This window comes from Salvelinus namaycush, chromosome 4 (assembly GCF_016432855.1).
Source record: "Salvelinus namaycush isolate Seneca chromosome 4, SaNama_1.0, whole genome shotgun sequence".
NCBI classification, from domain to species: Eukaryota; Metazoa; Chordata; class Actinopteri; order Salmoniformes; family Salmonidae; genus Salvelinus; species Salvelinus namaycush.
The window spans coordinates 59,857,202-59,873,470 of NC_052310.1; the positions used below are offsets into that span (position 1 = coordinate 59,857,202).

General features: G+C 41.2%; 1 protein-coding gene across 1 annotated transcript in view; it reads right to left on the reverse strand.

Moving 5' to 3' along the window:
* Positions 1–10,123: 10,123 nt before the first annotated feature.
* LOC120045943 (RNA binding protein fox-1 homolog 3-like) overlaps positions 10,124–16,269 on the reverse strand; it is a 74,990-nt gene continuing 68,844 nt past the window's right edge. Inside the window, exons 9-11 of the mRNA XM_038990868.1 lie at positions 15,330–15,394; positions 12,194–12,272; positions 10,124–10,168 (exon numbers count right to left, since the gene is read on the reverse strand). Coding sequence (XP_038846796.1) covers positions 10,124–10,168; positions 12,194–12,272; positions 15,330–15,394 — 189 coding nt within the window. The remainder of the gene's footprint in view (positions 10,169–12,193; positions 12,273–15,329; positions 15,395–16,269) is intronic.

Consider the following 16,269-nt stretch of genomic DNA (forward strand, 5'->3'; position numbering starts at 1 on the left):
GGAAAAAAGAGAAAAGAGCAGCATTTTATAGAGCCACGTCCTTCTCTATCTCGCCTCTGCAGTCATACTACCCAGGATGCTTCGCTTTCATCTCCAAGCGCTCTTTGAGTTTTAGGAGCGTTGTAAAGACGTTTACGACAAAAAGCAACAAACAAAACAAATCAGCATCAAATAAAAAAACACATACTGCTTGAACTCCTCTAGGTTATTTGGACACATTGTATACACACGCAGAGTAGTATATCATGATAATACACATCACATGGTCATCTAGCCGTAGACACATAGAATGACATGGTAAGCCATGGCTGCATCTCAACCAGCACCCTATTCCTTATATAGTGCACTACTTTAGACCAGGGCCCATAGGAAATAGGGTGCCATTTGGGAAGCACACCATCTCTCCCCTTCTGTAAAACTATCAAGGTGAAAGCCTTTTTTAAGTCATGTCCCCACTTTTTAACCCCTATAGGACATGATATACTTTTATAAAAGGAAGAACATTATATTTTTCATTTTCTTTCTCGATGTTCTCAATCTAATAATAATAGATAATAGCACTATAATCCATTTGATATACTAATAAATGCTATGCTATAACGCTTTTAATTTTGTAATATCACACAAGTACTGTAAGAAAATGATTATTGGAAAAAAGATAACTTTAATTCTGAAAGAAATGTGTAAAGTGCCATGGAAGAGGTTGGAAATATAGAATACAAGTAAACATACAGTATACCACACCAGATTATTACTTACATGAAAATATAACAGCAACATCAGAGTTGGTATCCCACTGCCACAGAACAGCTGTTTTTACATTTTAAGGTTATAGGTCTATTGAGAGTGATCTAGAGCAGGATTTCCCCCCCCCCACAACTTTTTGGGTTGCCCCCGGCGGAACCTTTTCTAGTTGAAAAACGTTCCTCGAGGAACCCCTCTGAAAAGGGTCTTCGAGGAACCCCATGTGCAAAGGTTCAAACCAAAACCTTTTTGCGATGGGAGGGGTTCAATTTTGAACCTTTTAAATAATATATTGTAGCGGTGGCAGCCTATGAGACAATTGGAGGCAAAATGGAGAACACCATCATGTTCGTGAGAGTCTCCCCTTTCCATAGTGGGGTCATATTAGTTTGTAGCCCGAACGGTTCGGATGGTACAGACCGAAGTTGGCATCGTCGGTACCAACTTCAGACGTGTCACATGAGGCTTGTGGGGGTCGTAGAGCAAAACAGAAAACACCTTCCTGTTTGTGAGAGTCCCATCTTTCCATAAATTTAGTAGACCAAAATGTTTTTATGAGACATGCGATTTTTGGTCTGACAACAAGAGTTGTAGCTCTGCCACTTTCCACCGCAGATGCAGAAGGCCAACATAGGTGGATGTTGTGGATTGAGACTGATATCTGTAGCTTAATAAACGGACTGATGTTGACGGTGATTGAGACTGATATCTGTAGCTTAAACTGACTGATTTTGATGGTGATTGAGACTGATATCTGTAGCTTAAAATGAATGATTTTGATGGTGATTGAGACTGATATCTGTAGCTTAAACTGACTGATTTTGATGGTGATTGAGACTTATATCTGTAGCTTAAACTGACTGATTTTGATGGTGATTGAGACTGATATCTGTAGCTTAAACTGACTGATTTTGATTGGGATTGAGACTGATATCTGTAGCTTAAACTGACTGATTTTGATGGTGATTGAGACTGATATCTGTAGCTTAAACTGACTGATTTTGATGGTGATTGAGACTGATATCTGTAGCTTAAACTGACTGATTTTGATGGTGATTGAGACTGATATCTGTAGCTTAAACTGACTGATTTTGATGGTGATTGAGACTTATATCTGTAGCTTAAACTGACTGATTTTGATGGTGATTGAGACTGATATCTGTAGCTTAAACTGACTGATTTTGTTGGGGATTGAGACTGATATCTGTAGCTTAAACTGACTGATTTTGATGGTGATTGAGACTGATATCTGTAGCTTAAACTGACTGATTTTGATGGTGATTGAGACTGATATCTGTAGCTTAAACTGACTGATTTTGATGGTGATTGAGACTGATATCTGTAGCTTAAACTGACTGATGGTGATGGTGATTGAGACTGATATCTGTAGCTTAAACTGACTGATTTTGATGGTGATTGAGACTGAAAACTGTAGCTTAAACTGACTGATGTTGATGGGGATTGAGACTGATATCTGTAGCTTAAACTGACTGATTTTGATGGGGATTGAGACTGATATCTGTAGCTTAAACTGACTGATGTCGATGGGGACTGAGACTGATATCTGTAGCTTAAACTGACTGATGTTGATGGGGACTGAGACTGATATCTGTAGCTTAAACTGACTGATTTTGATGGTGATTGAGACTGATATCTGTAGCTTAAACTGACAGATTTTGATGGGAATTGAGACTGATATCTGTAGCTTAAACTGACTGATTTTGATGGTGATTGAGACTGATATCTGTAGCTTAAACTGACTGATTTTGATGGTGATTGAGACTGATATCTGTAGCTTAAACTGACTGATTTTGTTGGGGATTGAGACTGATATCTGTAGCTTAAACTGACTGATTTTGATGGTGATTGAGACTGATATCTGTAGCTTAAACTGACTGATTTTGATGGTGATTGAGACTGATATCTGTAGCTTAAACTGACTGATTTTGATGGTGATTGAGACTGATATCTGTAGCTTAAACTGACTGATGGTGATGGTGATTGAGACTGATATCTGTAGCTTAAACTGACTGATTTTGATGGTGATTGAGACTGAAAACTGTAGCTTAAACTGACTGATGTTGATGGGGATTGAGACTGATATCTGTAGCTTAAACTGACTGATTTTGATGGGGATTGAGACTGATATCTGTAGCTTAAACTGACTGATGTCGATGGGGACTGAGACTGATATCTGTAGCTTAAACTGACTGATGTTGATGGGGACTGAGACTGATATCTGTAGCTTAAACTGACTGATTTTGATGGTGATTGAGACTGATATCTGTAGCTTAAACTGACAGATTTTGATGGGAATTGAGACTGATATCTGTAGCTTAAACTGACTGATTTTGATGGTGATTGAGACTGATATCTGTAGCTTAAACTGACTGATTTTGATGGTGATTGAGACTGATATCTGTAGCTTAAACTGACTGATGTTGATGGTGATTGATTTATCATGTAATTAGATTGACACAAGGGTGAAACTCTTAAAGAATATTATAGGTTCCTCCAAGAACCCCTCAACTAACCGAAGGTGCAAATATTAAACATTGACTAGCAATGGTTCCTTGAGGATCTCCAGGGTTCCTCGAATCACCAGTAATTCTAAGAGTGATTGAAAATGTTGTATATAAATAGTGAAATATTTGAGATGGATATGTAAAACATTTTTTACTGGATATATTTGAGGTGTGAGCCATGTTTGTGAAAGACGTTTTGTCATTGAATCTGCGAAAGGTTAAGGTGTACTGTAATCTATTAATATGAACAGATCAACAGCAATAAATCCTACACAACAATTCGGGAATTTTAAGCACCCTTGGTTGCCCTTTTAGTTATTTAGGAAGCCTCAGATATTGTACTAAGAAGACAGAAGCTCTAGTAATAACAGGATAGATCATATTCTGTATGTTACAATCTGAATCAAACAACAGCTAGGTATTAGGATGTGTACATTCAGAGCCATAGATGTATATATTTGTTTATATGTTTTTCAAAATATATGGCTTTGCTAACAATCCTTGAAACTTGAGGATAAATTGGGTGATGGACAGTACAGTAAGCACAAAAGACAGCCAGACACATGTTTAGAATAATACAAAACAGAACATACAATACTTGGTCAACAATCAGGCTGGTTCCACCAGGCTAATAATATACATCTATGAGTGAGGACTAAGTGTATGTATGAGAAGTGAATCCTAAGTGTGAAATGTAGCAGAACCCCAAGGACATGGGAGGTTAGAATTACATCTCTTCACTTTAAGGGGAGAAGAGAGGGAGAAGAGAGAGGTGGGAGAGTAGAGGAGATGCAGTTTATCCAATCCATATTTCACAATGGCCTTCTGATCATTGGGAACAGAAAGGGAGAATAAAGAGAGTCTGGAGAAATAGACAAAACAGCCATAGAGGTGTGTGTATGCCTGTGCTTGTGTGTGGTGGAGTCAGTCTGGTGTATCTTCAAATGAGATCAGTGCTTATTGACTGAGCTCTGTTATCGCTAATCTGTGGAGTAAATTGCCTCGGTAGCCGTTCCTCTATACAGTCTCCTTACTTCCCTCGCGGCCCGCCGCCACTGACTCCCTTCTTTACGATCCCATCACACAACATGTGTGTGTGTGTGTGTGTGTGTGTGTGTGTGTGTGTGTGTGTGTGTGTGTGTGTGTGTGTGTGTGTGTGTGTGTGTGTGTGTCTGTGTGTGTGTGTGTGAACGTCTGTGTGTAGATGAGAATGTGTCTGTTTGTCTGTATAAGTGTGCAGGTGTGTGTGTGTGTGTGTGTGTGTGTGTGTGTGTGTGTGTGTGTGTGTGTGTGTGTGTGTGTGTGTGTGTGTGTGTGTGTGTGTGTGTGTGTGTGTGTGTGTGTGTGTGTGTGTGTGTGTGTGTGTGTGTGTGAGGGGAACATAATCAGTGTTGTAAGAGGTTGTGGGACGAGGAGACGCTATTTAATTCTCACAATGACCTGCTCTCTTTCATTCTCTCTTTCTCTCTCTCTCTCTCCCCCTCTCTCCCCCTCTCTCTCTCTCTCTCTCTCTCTCTCTCTCTCTCTCTCTCTCTCTCTCTCTCTCTCATCTTTCCCCCCCTCTCTCTCTCTCTCTTTCTCTCTCTCTCCCCCCTCTCTCTCTCTCTCTCTCTCTTTCCAACCCCCTCTCTCTTTCTCTCTCTCCCCCTCTCTCTCTCTCTCTCTCTCTCTCGCTCTCTCCCCCTCTCTCTCCCCCCTCTCTCTACCCCCTCTTTCTCTACCCCCCCACTCTCTCTCCCTCTCTCTCTACCCCCCCACTCTCTCTCTCTCTCTGCTAGGCCTGGGTAGGGTCCCTTACAAACAGAGAGAGTTAATCTCAGAGAAATTAAAGAGAAGGACACAGTCTTAAAAAACATATTTTGGAGTGTTTGATGTAAAGAGAGAGATATGGAGAGAGAGAGACAGAAAGAGAGAGCGAGCGAGAGAGAGAAAGCGAGAGAAGTTTCATCCAATACCCACACAGAGCTGAGCTTGGTCAGGTGTGTGAGGTGTTACCTCACAAATCGTTCCCCATCCCAAACCCTTTTCCCCTTAACTGTCAGTAGATCCAAGATTGATGCCGGTAGATAGGGATCAATCGATACCAGCTACATGGGAGTCTCTTACACTCCCCTCCTGCCTCCCACTTTATCTCAGTAAGACTGAACATCTTCTCCTATGGGAGTCCTAACATCCTTCCTAATGTCAGTCACAAATCTAAAAGCACCTACCTCCCTCTCTCTCTGCCCTCCCATCTCTGCACCTAAAGAGTGTGTCCCAAATGGCACCCTATTCCCTTTCTAGTGCCATACTTACGACCAGGGCCCATAGGGTCAAAAGGCTCAGTTCAATTGGGATGCACCCGAGGTCTCCGGTAATCAGACTGTCTATATGGGACAGTGTCTGGGACTGGAACACAGCATGCTACCATGCAAGGTAGCAACTCAATGGCCTAATCAATACAGTATGTGTGTCTATCTGCCTGTGCTCTTCTCTCTTCCATACCGTACCAGCCTGTAGTGTAGTTATTATTCCAGTAAAGAACACTAGCCAATCTCAGGAGACGAGACATGGCAATCTCAACAAAAACAGAGACACTTTTATCCATTAAAGCAGCAGTGCAGTCAACTACGTGATTTTCCACTTTAAATGTTTTTATATTTAAATTATACTCCACACTCTGAAATTGTGAAAATTATAATAATGCCCTTTTTGTGTAAAAGCTGTTTGGAAATATAAATGCCTGGAATTTCAGCCTGTTCAGGTGGGATGGAGTTTTTGGCCCAGATCATGACATCACAATCTGATCAGATTATTCTGACCAATGACCAGTCGTGTTTTATTTGCATATGTATGCTCTTACTTTGAAGGGATACGTGGGTCAGGCTTTACTCTAGATGATCCTATCCGCCAATCAGGGCTGTGTATGTCAATATATTTACATTTGTATCAACACGCCCACATGATCAGACTGAGCAAAAGGAGGATCAGGTAAATAAATCATGAAATATATATTTGGAGTTATTTTAATGAAATAAACACATACAGTGATATATTAGACATACAGTGATGATTTAAAAATGACATTAGAAAGACTGCATGCAGGCTTTAAAAAACAAATGAGTGTGAAGAAGAGAGTTAAGGGCCCTTTCGTTCCTCTTAAATCATATATCTATCATTTTAATAACACCACAAGTAACCATCAACGTTTCCCTTCAACATCCTCTTTGTTGAATAGTGTTAATTATTCATTTTGGCATGGCGAAAAATAATGACTTGAGATATTTAAGGACTCTTTCTGAAAAGAAAAACTGACCAATGAAAGAATGCACAGCAATATCAACATGAAGTGTTATTGCTTATTTTGTAGATACTGTAGCTTATTTTGTAGAGGAAAACGGAAACCATACAAAGTGTCATTGTGTAAAAGAAACACTGTGTTCCTCTTTAACAGAACATTATGTCATATTTTTGCATTGTAATTTCAGAAAATGTCCATAATATATCTGCAGTAATAGTGGAATGATAGTGTTTCACACAATTTTTTCCACCTAAAAAAATATATTTTCAATACAAATTGCATTGAAAATGCAGCCTTTCTATTTGACAACAAAAGACGGTCTGGCTTCTGCTGGGAAGCCTCCCTCTCTTCCATCAGTGTCACTCAGAGGCGTGGTCATCTCCTTCTCGAGCACAACCAACAATGGCAGACTGGGGCAAGGGTCAAACATATATAAATCGTTCTGATTGCTGGTTGCGAAAATCTTACGCTCAATTTCAGTTTATGTGTGGAAACAATGTGTTGCAATTTGTCTTGCTTCCTCAAGGTGCAAGCAAAGTTAGAGTGCTGTACCTTTAAAGCCATTCTGTGGAGATGGGATACTTTCTGCCTCTGGCTCAGTGCCACAATCAATGCTCTCTCTCTGACACAATGCTGCTGCTGCCCAGGCCATACAGCAATGGCTGCCATAGCTCTCCCAAAGATGGTGGATAAATAAGATAGTTTACTCAGGCCGTTAACCATTGAAAAAAAATTGTCAAGGTTCCTGTCTGTGTAAGTGGGCATCCCCTCTCTCCCGTGAGCATGGTTTCCTCCATAATATCTGGCATGCTCAAGCGAGAGCGGGAACGGGAATGTGTACAGCTGGCTCTGGTCTACTTAGTGTCCCCTCCCCACTCACCCCACCTGCCCTGTCTGATCCGCCCGACCAATTTTTTTTTGCCAGTGTGATGTCTCGCTCTGGGGCACCGCCTCCATGGGTGGTGGCAATAAGTAGGCCAGAGTGGCCCCGCCCCTATCAGAAGAAATTAGCAAGTCGAGTGTCTTGCTTTCTCTTCGGTCTCTGGCTCTCCTCCACTCCACTACCATATATCACTTCCTCCTGCGCAGAGTTTTACAATACCACTTCCTGGCAGCTCAAACTCCTCTAGATATATAATACAAGTCATTTAACAGATGCTTTTATCCAAAGCAACTTACAGTTATGAGTGCATACATTTTTTACACATGGGTGGTCACAGGAATCAAACCCACTATCCTGAGGTTGCAAGCACCATAATCTATCAACTGAGACAACCACCCAGCTGAGTGAGTTTCTGTTTCTCTAATTAGCCTAAGAAGTCTCAGGTCTACAAGCTAAAGGCTTGTTATTATGGGTCTGTTCTGTAGGCTTTGGGTCCAGCCAATACCCTTAAGGGAATGAAATTGGCCGGCTGTACCATTTACTTACTTAATAAAACACAGTTTGAAATTTGTTGCTTAAACTGGAATTGCTGACCATTAGCAGGCTTAATGTATATTGGGAAAATGACTAATTGAAACAATAAGGGTACAGAAAATGGGTTGGAATTAAAACCCGCAATCACAGACACATCCCACAGGAGCCGAGTTTGAGAGCACACACTTAAAGAGAGGAAAATACAGCGGCAGCATTTTTCTGGTTGTTGGTGAATTCCCTCTGTATGACTCACATTATACAGAGGCAGCAACACGCACCATGAAATACTATTGTCAATGAGAAAGTGTTCAATTAATGACAATATTTTAACATGTATTGAAAAGAGAGAGAAAAGTGAGAGACCTACATGTATTCCCTCATCTCCAATTTCTCTCTCTCTCTCTCTCTCTCTCTCTCTCTCTCTCTCTCTCTCTCTCTCTCTCTCTCTCTCTCTCTCTCTCTCTCTCTCTCTCTCTCTCTCTCACTATGTGCTTTCTTACATTCAATAAACCATCCATCTCAACACAGAGAAATACAGGAAATTAAAAATAGCATCATTTACAGTACAGCGATGAAAGACAATGCATATAGTCAAATAAAACTCTTAAAATGAGACATCAATTTGAGAGATTCTTGACATGTGTTTTTTGGACCTGGGAGTGTTTTGCTCTAGTTTTTGTTTTCCACCAGGAAGTATGAGTTTAGTTTGATAGTTGTTTTTGTTTTCCACCAGGAAGTATGAGTTTAGTTTGATAGTTGTTTTTGTTTTCCACCAGGAAGTATGAGTTTAGTTTGATAGTTGTTTTTGTTTTCCACCAGGAAGTATGAGTTTAGTTTGATAGTTGTTTTTGTTTTCCACCAGGAAGTATGAGTTTAGTTTGATAGTTGTTTTTGTTTTCCACCAGGAAGTATGAGTTTAGTTTGATAGTTGTTTTTGTTTTCCACCAGGAAGTATGAGTTTAGTTTGATAGTTGTTTTTGTTTTCCAATAGGAAGTATGAGTTTAGTTTGATAGTTGTTTTTGTTTTCCACCAGGAAGTATGAGTTTAGTTTGATAGTTGTTTTTGTTTTCCACCAGGAAGTATGAGTTTAGTTTGATAGTTGTTTTTGTTTTCCACCAGGAAGTATGAGTTTAGTTTGATAGTTGTTTTTGTTTTCCAATAGGAAGTATGAGTTTAGTTTGATAGTTGTTTTTGTTTTCCACCAGGAAGTTTGAGTTTAGTTTGATAGTTGTTTTTGTTTTCCAATAGGAAGTATGAGTTTAGTTTGATAGTTGTTTTTGTTTTCCAATAGGAAGTATGAGTTTAGTTTGATAGTTGTTTTTGTTTTCCACCAGGAAGTATGAGTTTAGTTTGATAGTTGTTTTTGTTTTCCAATAGGAAGTTTGAGTTTAGTTTGATAGTTGTTTTTGTTTTCCAATAGGAAGTATGAGTTTAGTTTGATAGTTGTTTTTGTTTTCCAATAGGAAGTATGAGTTTAGTTTGATAGTTGTTTTTGTTTTCCACCAGGAAGTATGAGTTTAGTTTGATAGTTGTTTTTGTTTTCCAATAGGAAGTATGAGTTTAGTTTGATAGTTGTTTTTGTTTTCCACCAGGAAGTTTGAGTTTAGTTTGATAGTTGTTTTTGTTTTCCAATAGGAAGTATGAGTTTAGTTTGATAGTTGTTTTTGTTTTCCAATAGGAAGTATGAGTTTAGTTTGATAGTTGTTTTTGCTTTCCAATATGAAGTATGAGTTTAGTTTGATAGTTGTTTTTGCTTTCCAATATGAAGTATGAGTTTAGTTTGATAGTTGTTTTTGTTTTCCAATAGGAAGTATGAGTTTAGTTTGATAGTTGTTTTTGTTTTCCAATAGGAAGTATGAGTTTAGTTTGATAGTTGTTTTTGTTTTCCAATATGAAGTATGAGTTTAGTTTGATAGTTGTTTTTGCTTTCCACCAGGAAGTATGAGTTTAGTTTGATAGTAGTTTTTGTTTTCCAATATGAAGTATGAGTTTAGTTTGATAGTTGTTTTTGTTTTCCACCAGGAAGTATGAGTTTAGTTTGATAGTTGTTTTTGTTTTCCACCAGGAAGTATGAGTTTAGTTTGATAGTTGTTTTTGTTTGTTTGTTAGTTTGCTGGGGGGCAGAAGGAGGGAGGCGTTTGTCCCTCTCTCTCTCTCTAGTAGGGAGTGAAGCGACTGCAACCTCCTCTGTATAGGCTAGCCTGCAACATCAAAAATGAAAAAAGCTCCAATCAGTATTCAGTATAGGAAGCTTGGTTTATAGAATATTATATTGGCTTCTTTTTCCTTTTCCCCTCAAAACTTTCTTCCCTTTTTACTTTTTAAAATTTTGTTGCAAAGGTTGGAGTGTTTGTGTGCGTGTGTGCGTATGAATGTGGCATTATGTTTGTGAGAAAGGAATGGAAGGAGTTGAAAAGTGATTGGTCGTAAGATTCTTACTAAGCAGTGACTAAATTCTCTAAAGTTTGACTCTTCAATCAAAACTAGAAACTTCAATCAAAACTACAAATTCTAAATAGGTCATTGAATCAGATATACAGTAGCTAATTCTCTTTCATGTCCAGATCACGACTTACACACAACATGCACCCCTCACTCTGCCTCCCCCTCTCTCCCCCTGCCCCTCTCTCTGCCCCCCTGCCTCCTTGCCTACCCTCCTCTACCCCTCTCCCGCTCCTCTGCCTCTACCCCTCTCTCTACCCCCAAGCAGGTTATACAAGTATCCTAGTACAGACATGGTTGCCTAAATCCGTCCCGCTGCCCAGAGCCCCTCATTAAAAGTGGCATAGATGATTATCTGCCTCTCCTATCTTCTCCTCTCATATCTTCTCCAGTCCAACTGCAGAGGGAAGCAGCTAGCTCTGCTCTAACCTCCCTGGACCTCATTAACAAGAGTCTTAACCCAGGAACTACTCATCAAACATCATTAGATATGATTAAATATTTCTCTCCTTCTCAGTCTCTCTCTCTCTCTCTTTTAGTAAATGTTTGTTCTTGTTCAGTGATTCTACAAGATGGCATTTAGCCATCTTGTCACTTGTTGTTCCGCCTTAGTGTTTGGTCCAGATTGATACTTTACCTCACCCTCTTCTATTCCTATTCAGCCCCTCAATCTTTCTCCAAACATACTGTCATTTTTACTGTAGTGGTGTATGGATAAAAGTTTGGTTTGTTTGGGCGTGGTGGTGGTAAAAAATCTGCAGTGTACGTATAGTTAGGAAAAAGGGAGGAACATTTTGAGAAAAAAGAGAAGAGAAGGAATAAGGGAATAAAAAAACACCGTTTTAATTAAGTAAATGAATAGGAAAAAAATGAGTCGAATAATTAATGAAAGCTTTTAGCTAGCAGCTGCATGGGGGGGGGGGGCGGTAAGGGAGAAGGGGGAAGGAACGGGGGGGGTGCGCTTTCCGGCATCACGCGCGTGTCTGCACACAACACCCTGCACATCTGTCTAAGGCAAGACTTCTCATCCAATCAGCTTCTCCAACAGAGCTAAGGGGAACTGGGTGTAATTTTTTCCCTCTTTATATATTTATTCTTTCTTTAATCTCTCATGGCACGCCACTGCATGCACTTGATGGTCGTTCATCTTTGGAGGAAGTCCTTATTCACACCCGGGAATGAAAACAAATGTTTTTTTACTTTATTTTCTCTTTTTTTCTGCAAGATATTTTTTCATCTTTGATGTTAGCTGCAAAAGCTAGCTAAAAACAAACATTGACCAAATGACTATTTCTTCCTGTGGAAATTTGGGAGACCACTGATAGTTGAGGATGTACAGGTCTCATTTCAATTTCAAGCAAAGAGATTCAGGCCAATTAAAATTGAAAGGGGTTAGAGAATAAGGCAACAATGTGTCTGGTTCATTTACTGAAGTGGCAATAAGTCAGCTTTAAACTGATAAATCTCACATTGAAAATCACAATGCAATTCTCCTCATAAGTCTCCATTCTATTTTCATTTATATGAATCTGTACATAATGAACATATTACATTTATCATACATTGTAGTTATATCATGTATATTTAAAAGAGCCCATACACTTTCTATAGCGCTTGGACTACTAGCCTGCATCTTAAATGGCACCCTATTCACTATGGAGTGCACTACTTTTGATCAGGGCCAATATGGAATAGGGTGCCATTCTGGATAACGCCTTAGGGTTAAATATGAATACGTTCTAGTAAGCAGTGGTCATAGTAGCAGAAGAGGACAGAGGACTCACCATAGTACCCACACTGTACGTGGCCGTGGGACCAATCGTGTGGTGATATGGGTCTGCTGTTGCATAGACTCTCCCGTAACTGTATGGGAGAGAGGAGAGAGAGAGACCACACCCTTGTCTTACAACGTGTCTTAGGTTAAGTGTGTTAAAAATTCATTTTTATCAATTACATAACGTTTATCGTGTTAGACAAAATCAGATATTCATTCAAATTCAGTATTGGGAATTGTTTCTTCTAACGGACCTAACCTCAAATAGGAATCATCTGCACTTCCGGTTTGATTGAATAACGTCCCTTAAGAGTTTTGATAACAGATAAGTAGTGTCAAACCGGTCCACAATGAGACACTAACGCTCTGGGTCGTCGATTTTAACTGGGGTCCGGAGACTAGATCTATAATCATTTCCCCTCTCAGTCACGTTACAGACAGCCCTATGGGATGGAAATGCAATCGATGTCTCGCTATAAATGTACGTCGTAAAGGTGAGAGTGTGGGATTGCAGTGATTTGTTTTACCCGTTTCAATTCATGAGAAAAAGGAGTGAGTGTTTTATCTTCTGATGGAGGGAGTAGGGAGGGAGGAGGGAGGGAGGGAGGGATGGGAGGAGGGAGGGATAGAGGGATGGGAGGAATAGAGGGATGGGAGGGTGGGAGGAGGGATAGAGGGATGGGTGGAGGGATAGAGGTATGGGAGGAGGGAGGGACGGGAGGGAAGGATGGGAGGAAGGAGGGAGGGATGGGAGGAGGGATGAGGGATGGGAGGAGGGATGGAGGGATAGGAGGAGGGATGGAGGCATGGGTGGAGGGATAGAGGGTAGTGATGAATGTAAAACCAATTAGATAGACAGAGGGAGGAGACAGAGAAAAGGAGATATGTATGAGGAAGAAAGAGGGATAGAGGGAGATGAAAAGTAAAAAAGGGTGAGAGATGTAGAAAAATTTGACCCGAGACTAGAGGACAGAGTATATGAAGCAGAAAGATAGCAGAAAGAGGGGGATATTGGCAGAGAAATAGACAAATACAGGGTCCAATAGAGAGGAAGAGATAGAGTGAGGTTGATAGAAAGAAAATGGAAGCAAGAGAGAGTGACTAGAAAGAAAAAAAGAGAGAGAGTGAGAGAAATAGACCGTCTGGTCTAGGGTCATCCCTGCCCTTTTCCTGTTCTCAGCTCCTGTCTCTGAAGGCTTATTCCCTGTCTATTCACCAGCACTAGCTCGGAACTAATCCCACCATCCCTACCTCCCTCCCTCCTTTCATCCCTCCATCTCTCTCTCTCTCTCTGAGACGGGACAAGCCAGGCCGCGTCGACCACTTTATTTATTCCTCTCCTCTACATCCCTCTCTCTACTCCCTTGTTTGTTTGCTCTCCTGCAAAAACGAGAGATGCCAGTGGAGGTCTGGAGGGCAAAGATAAGGCCCTGTAGGGGTTGGCCTATCAGAGAGAAGAGGAGAAAAGAGGGATGGCAGATAGGAGGGATGAAATGGGGGATGAAAGGAGGGATGGAGCAGAGGTGCAGGGAGGTAATGATGGCATGGTGGGAAAATGAAATGTTGGAGCATGACATCGTTGCAAAGAAGTGCAGAGAAGAGATGAACGAAAGGAGAGGTGGATGAATGGGAGGAAGAAAGGTAGGTGGTCAATATGCAGGGGAAGAGATGTGAATAGATGGATGGATGAAGAAGGAGGGGTGGAAATAGACGAAAAGGAATCCACGCCCTGTTACTACACTCTAAACATTTTTGGGTTGTTTAGTTGACCCAACTGCTGGGATGCAGGCATTGGGTCACTTAGTTGGGTTGTTTTCTTTAAAAACTACTGGGTTATTGGTGCTGGGTTATTGGTGCTGGGTTATTGACATATGACCCAGCGGGTCAGATCAGAAGACTGGAGGTGTAGTTTAGTAGGGGCGTGGCATTCAGATTATTTTTGGCCACCTGTTAGATTAAATGTCATTCTTGTTCATCTGTTCTGTTGTATAGTTTCCACATGTTAAAGTTGAACATTGACATTGCTTTAAATTCAATGAGGCTTACAGAAGTGTATTTTATTTATTTAACTAGGCAAGTCAGTTAAGAACAAATTCTTATTTACAGTGACTGCCTACTTGTAAAGCCCCCCCCCCCATGCTTGGGTACTCCCAACAACCCAATTTGTTGGGTTATTCACGCAACCCAACTGGCGGGTTCAAAATAACCAATATTTACCCAGCGCTGAGTTACTAAAGAACCCAAATTGGGTTGTTTTTAACACAGCATTTTAGAGCGTAGTAAAGAGGTATGCCAGCTGTCATGTTCTTTCTGTTGACATGCACTACTCAAGAACATAGCAGCTGATTGGCTGTGGAGACTTAAGCAGACAGGACATGGCTATGTGTTTGTGTGAAAGAGCTCCCTGGGGAAGCAGAGGCAACAATTCTCTCAGTTCCACACTGATCCACTGCCTCTAAGCCCTCTTAGCCAACAATAAATAACACTCCACCCCTCAGTGAACTGACTGACTCACTTTAAATCACAAGAGCTTAAAAAAGAAGAGAAAGAAAATAAGAAGAGAGAGAACAGAAAGAGAGATGAAAAGATGACACAGAAAAACATACAGGCAGCAAAAAAGAGATCAGTCAGAGGGAGAAAAATAGAGAAATAAATGATTGACAGAGCAAGAGAGAAAAAAGAGAGGGCGATTAGAAGGAGAGAATGAAATAACTCTAGCAGAGAGAGAGATACAGCCAGCCCTTCACCTGCTCTGCTCCTCTGTTCATAATTCCCCTGCGTTGTCTGATAAATCTAACATTATCTGTGGCCTACAGGCTCCCGATGCCACCGTCCTTTATCAGGCCTGACACGCTCAATCTCCCCTAGACTACTTCTCCCAACGCCCTCGCACAACCCTCCCAACCCATGGAGGAGAGCTCCGAGCCTGGGTTGACTGAGACTGGCGGCTGGATCGCCCTGGAGGGTCAGTGGCTGAATCTAACAACACAAGGGTCTGGGTGAATCACTAACAACACCAACCCCACCAGGTCCCACAACCCAGGGAGTAGAGCTCCGTGCCTGGGTAGACTGAGACCGGAGGCTTGGCCCTCTGGAGGGTAAGTGGCTGGAGGTTTGAGGTTAGTGGAGCAGTGTGCGTGTGTTACCTGTCGCTGTATGCGGTTGCAGCCGTGGCTGCTGGCTGGGCGTATCTGTATGCTGCATAACCTCCCTGTGAAGAAGACAGTAAGAAAACACGCTGTTACTAATAATACACAGAGGTTGCGTGCCAAATGGCACCTTGTTCCCTATATAATGCGGTGCACTACTGCTGACCAGGACCAATAGGACCCTGGTCAAAAGTAGTGCACTACATACAGAATAGTGTGCCAATAGCGATGTACACAAAATAACAGTCATTGACTGAATAAGGTGTAATTTTCTTCCATTAATAAACCCTCTAACACAACAATCAGCGTAGTGCTATAATACTGCAAATACATGACATTTATGAGAGAGAGGGAGAGAAAAAATGCCAGTGCAGCAATTATTGTGAATGAATGGAGAGGGATGGGCCATGTTTGTGTGTGTGTGTGTGTGTATATATGTGTGTGTATGTGTGTGTGTGTGTGTGTATCGCCATGGTGATTAACGAGGGTGTAATTAATGTGTGGGGCGGGCGAGAGGCTTATGGAGCAGAGCCAGAGGGAGCTGTTTCTGTGTTCAACAATGGAGAGGGGACAATGTATGTGTGTGTGTGTGTGTGTGTGTGTGTGTGTGTGTGTGTGTGTGTGTGTGTGTGTGTGTGTGTGTGTGTGTGTGTGTGTGTGTGTGTGTGTGTGTGTGTGTGTGTGTGTGTGTGTGTGTGTGTGTGTGTGTGTGTGCGTATTTGATGACTGAGAGCCACAGCCCGGGGCCCATTCATATTACCTGTACAAGCTGACATGACACCTGACATACAGGCTAATTGACCATTCAACAGCCCTTGTTCCAATTACAGGAACATCAACTGCAATACTGTTGAACTGCAGTCATACTAGCAAACAAACTCAGACACTGGCTTACATGCAAACACACACACACACACACGCACAGACAAACATACAC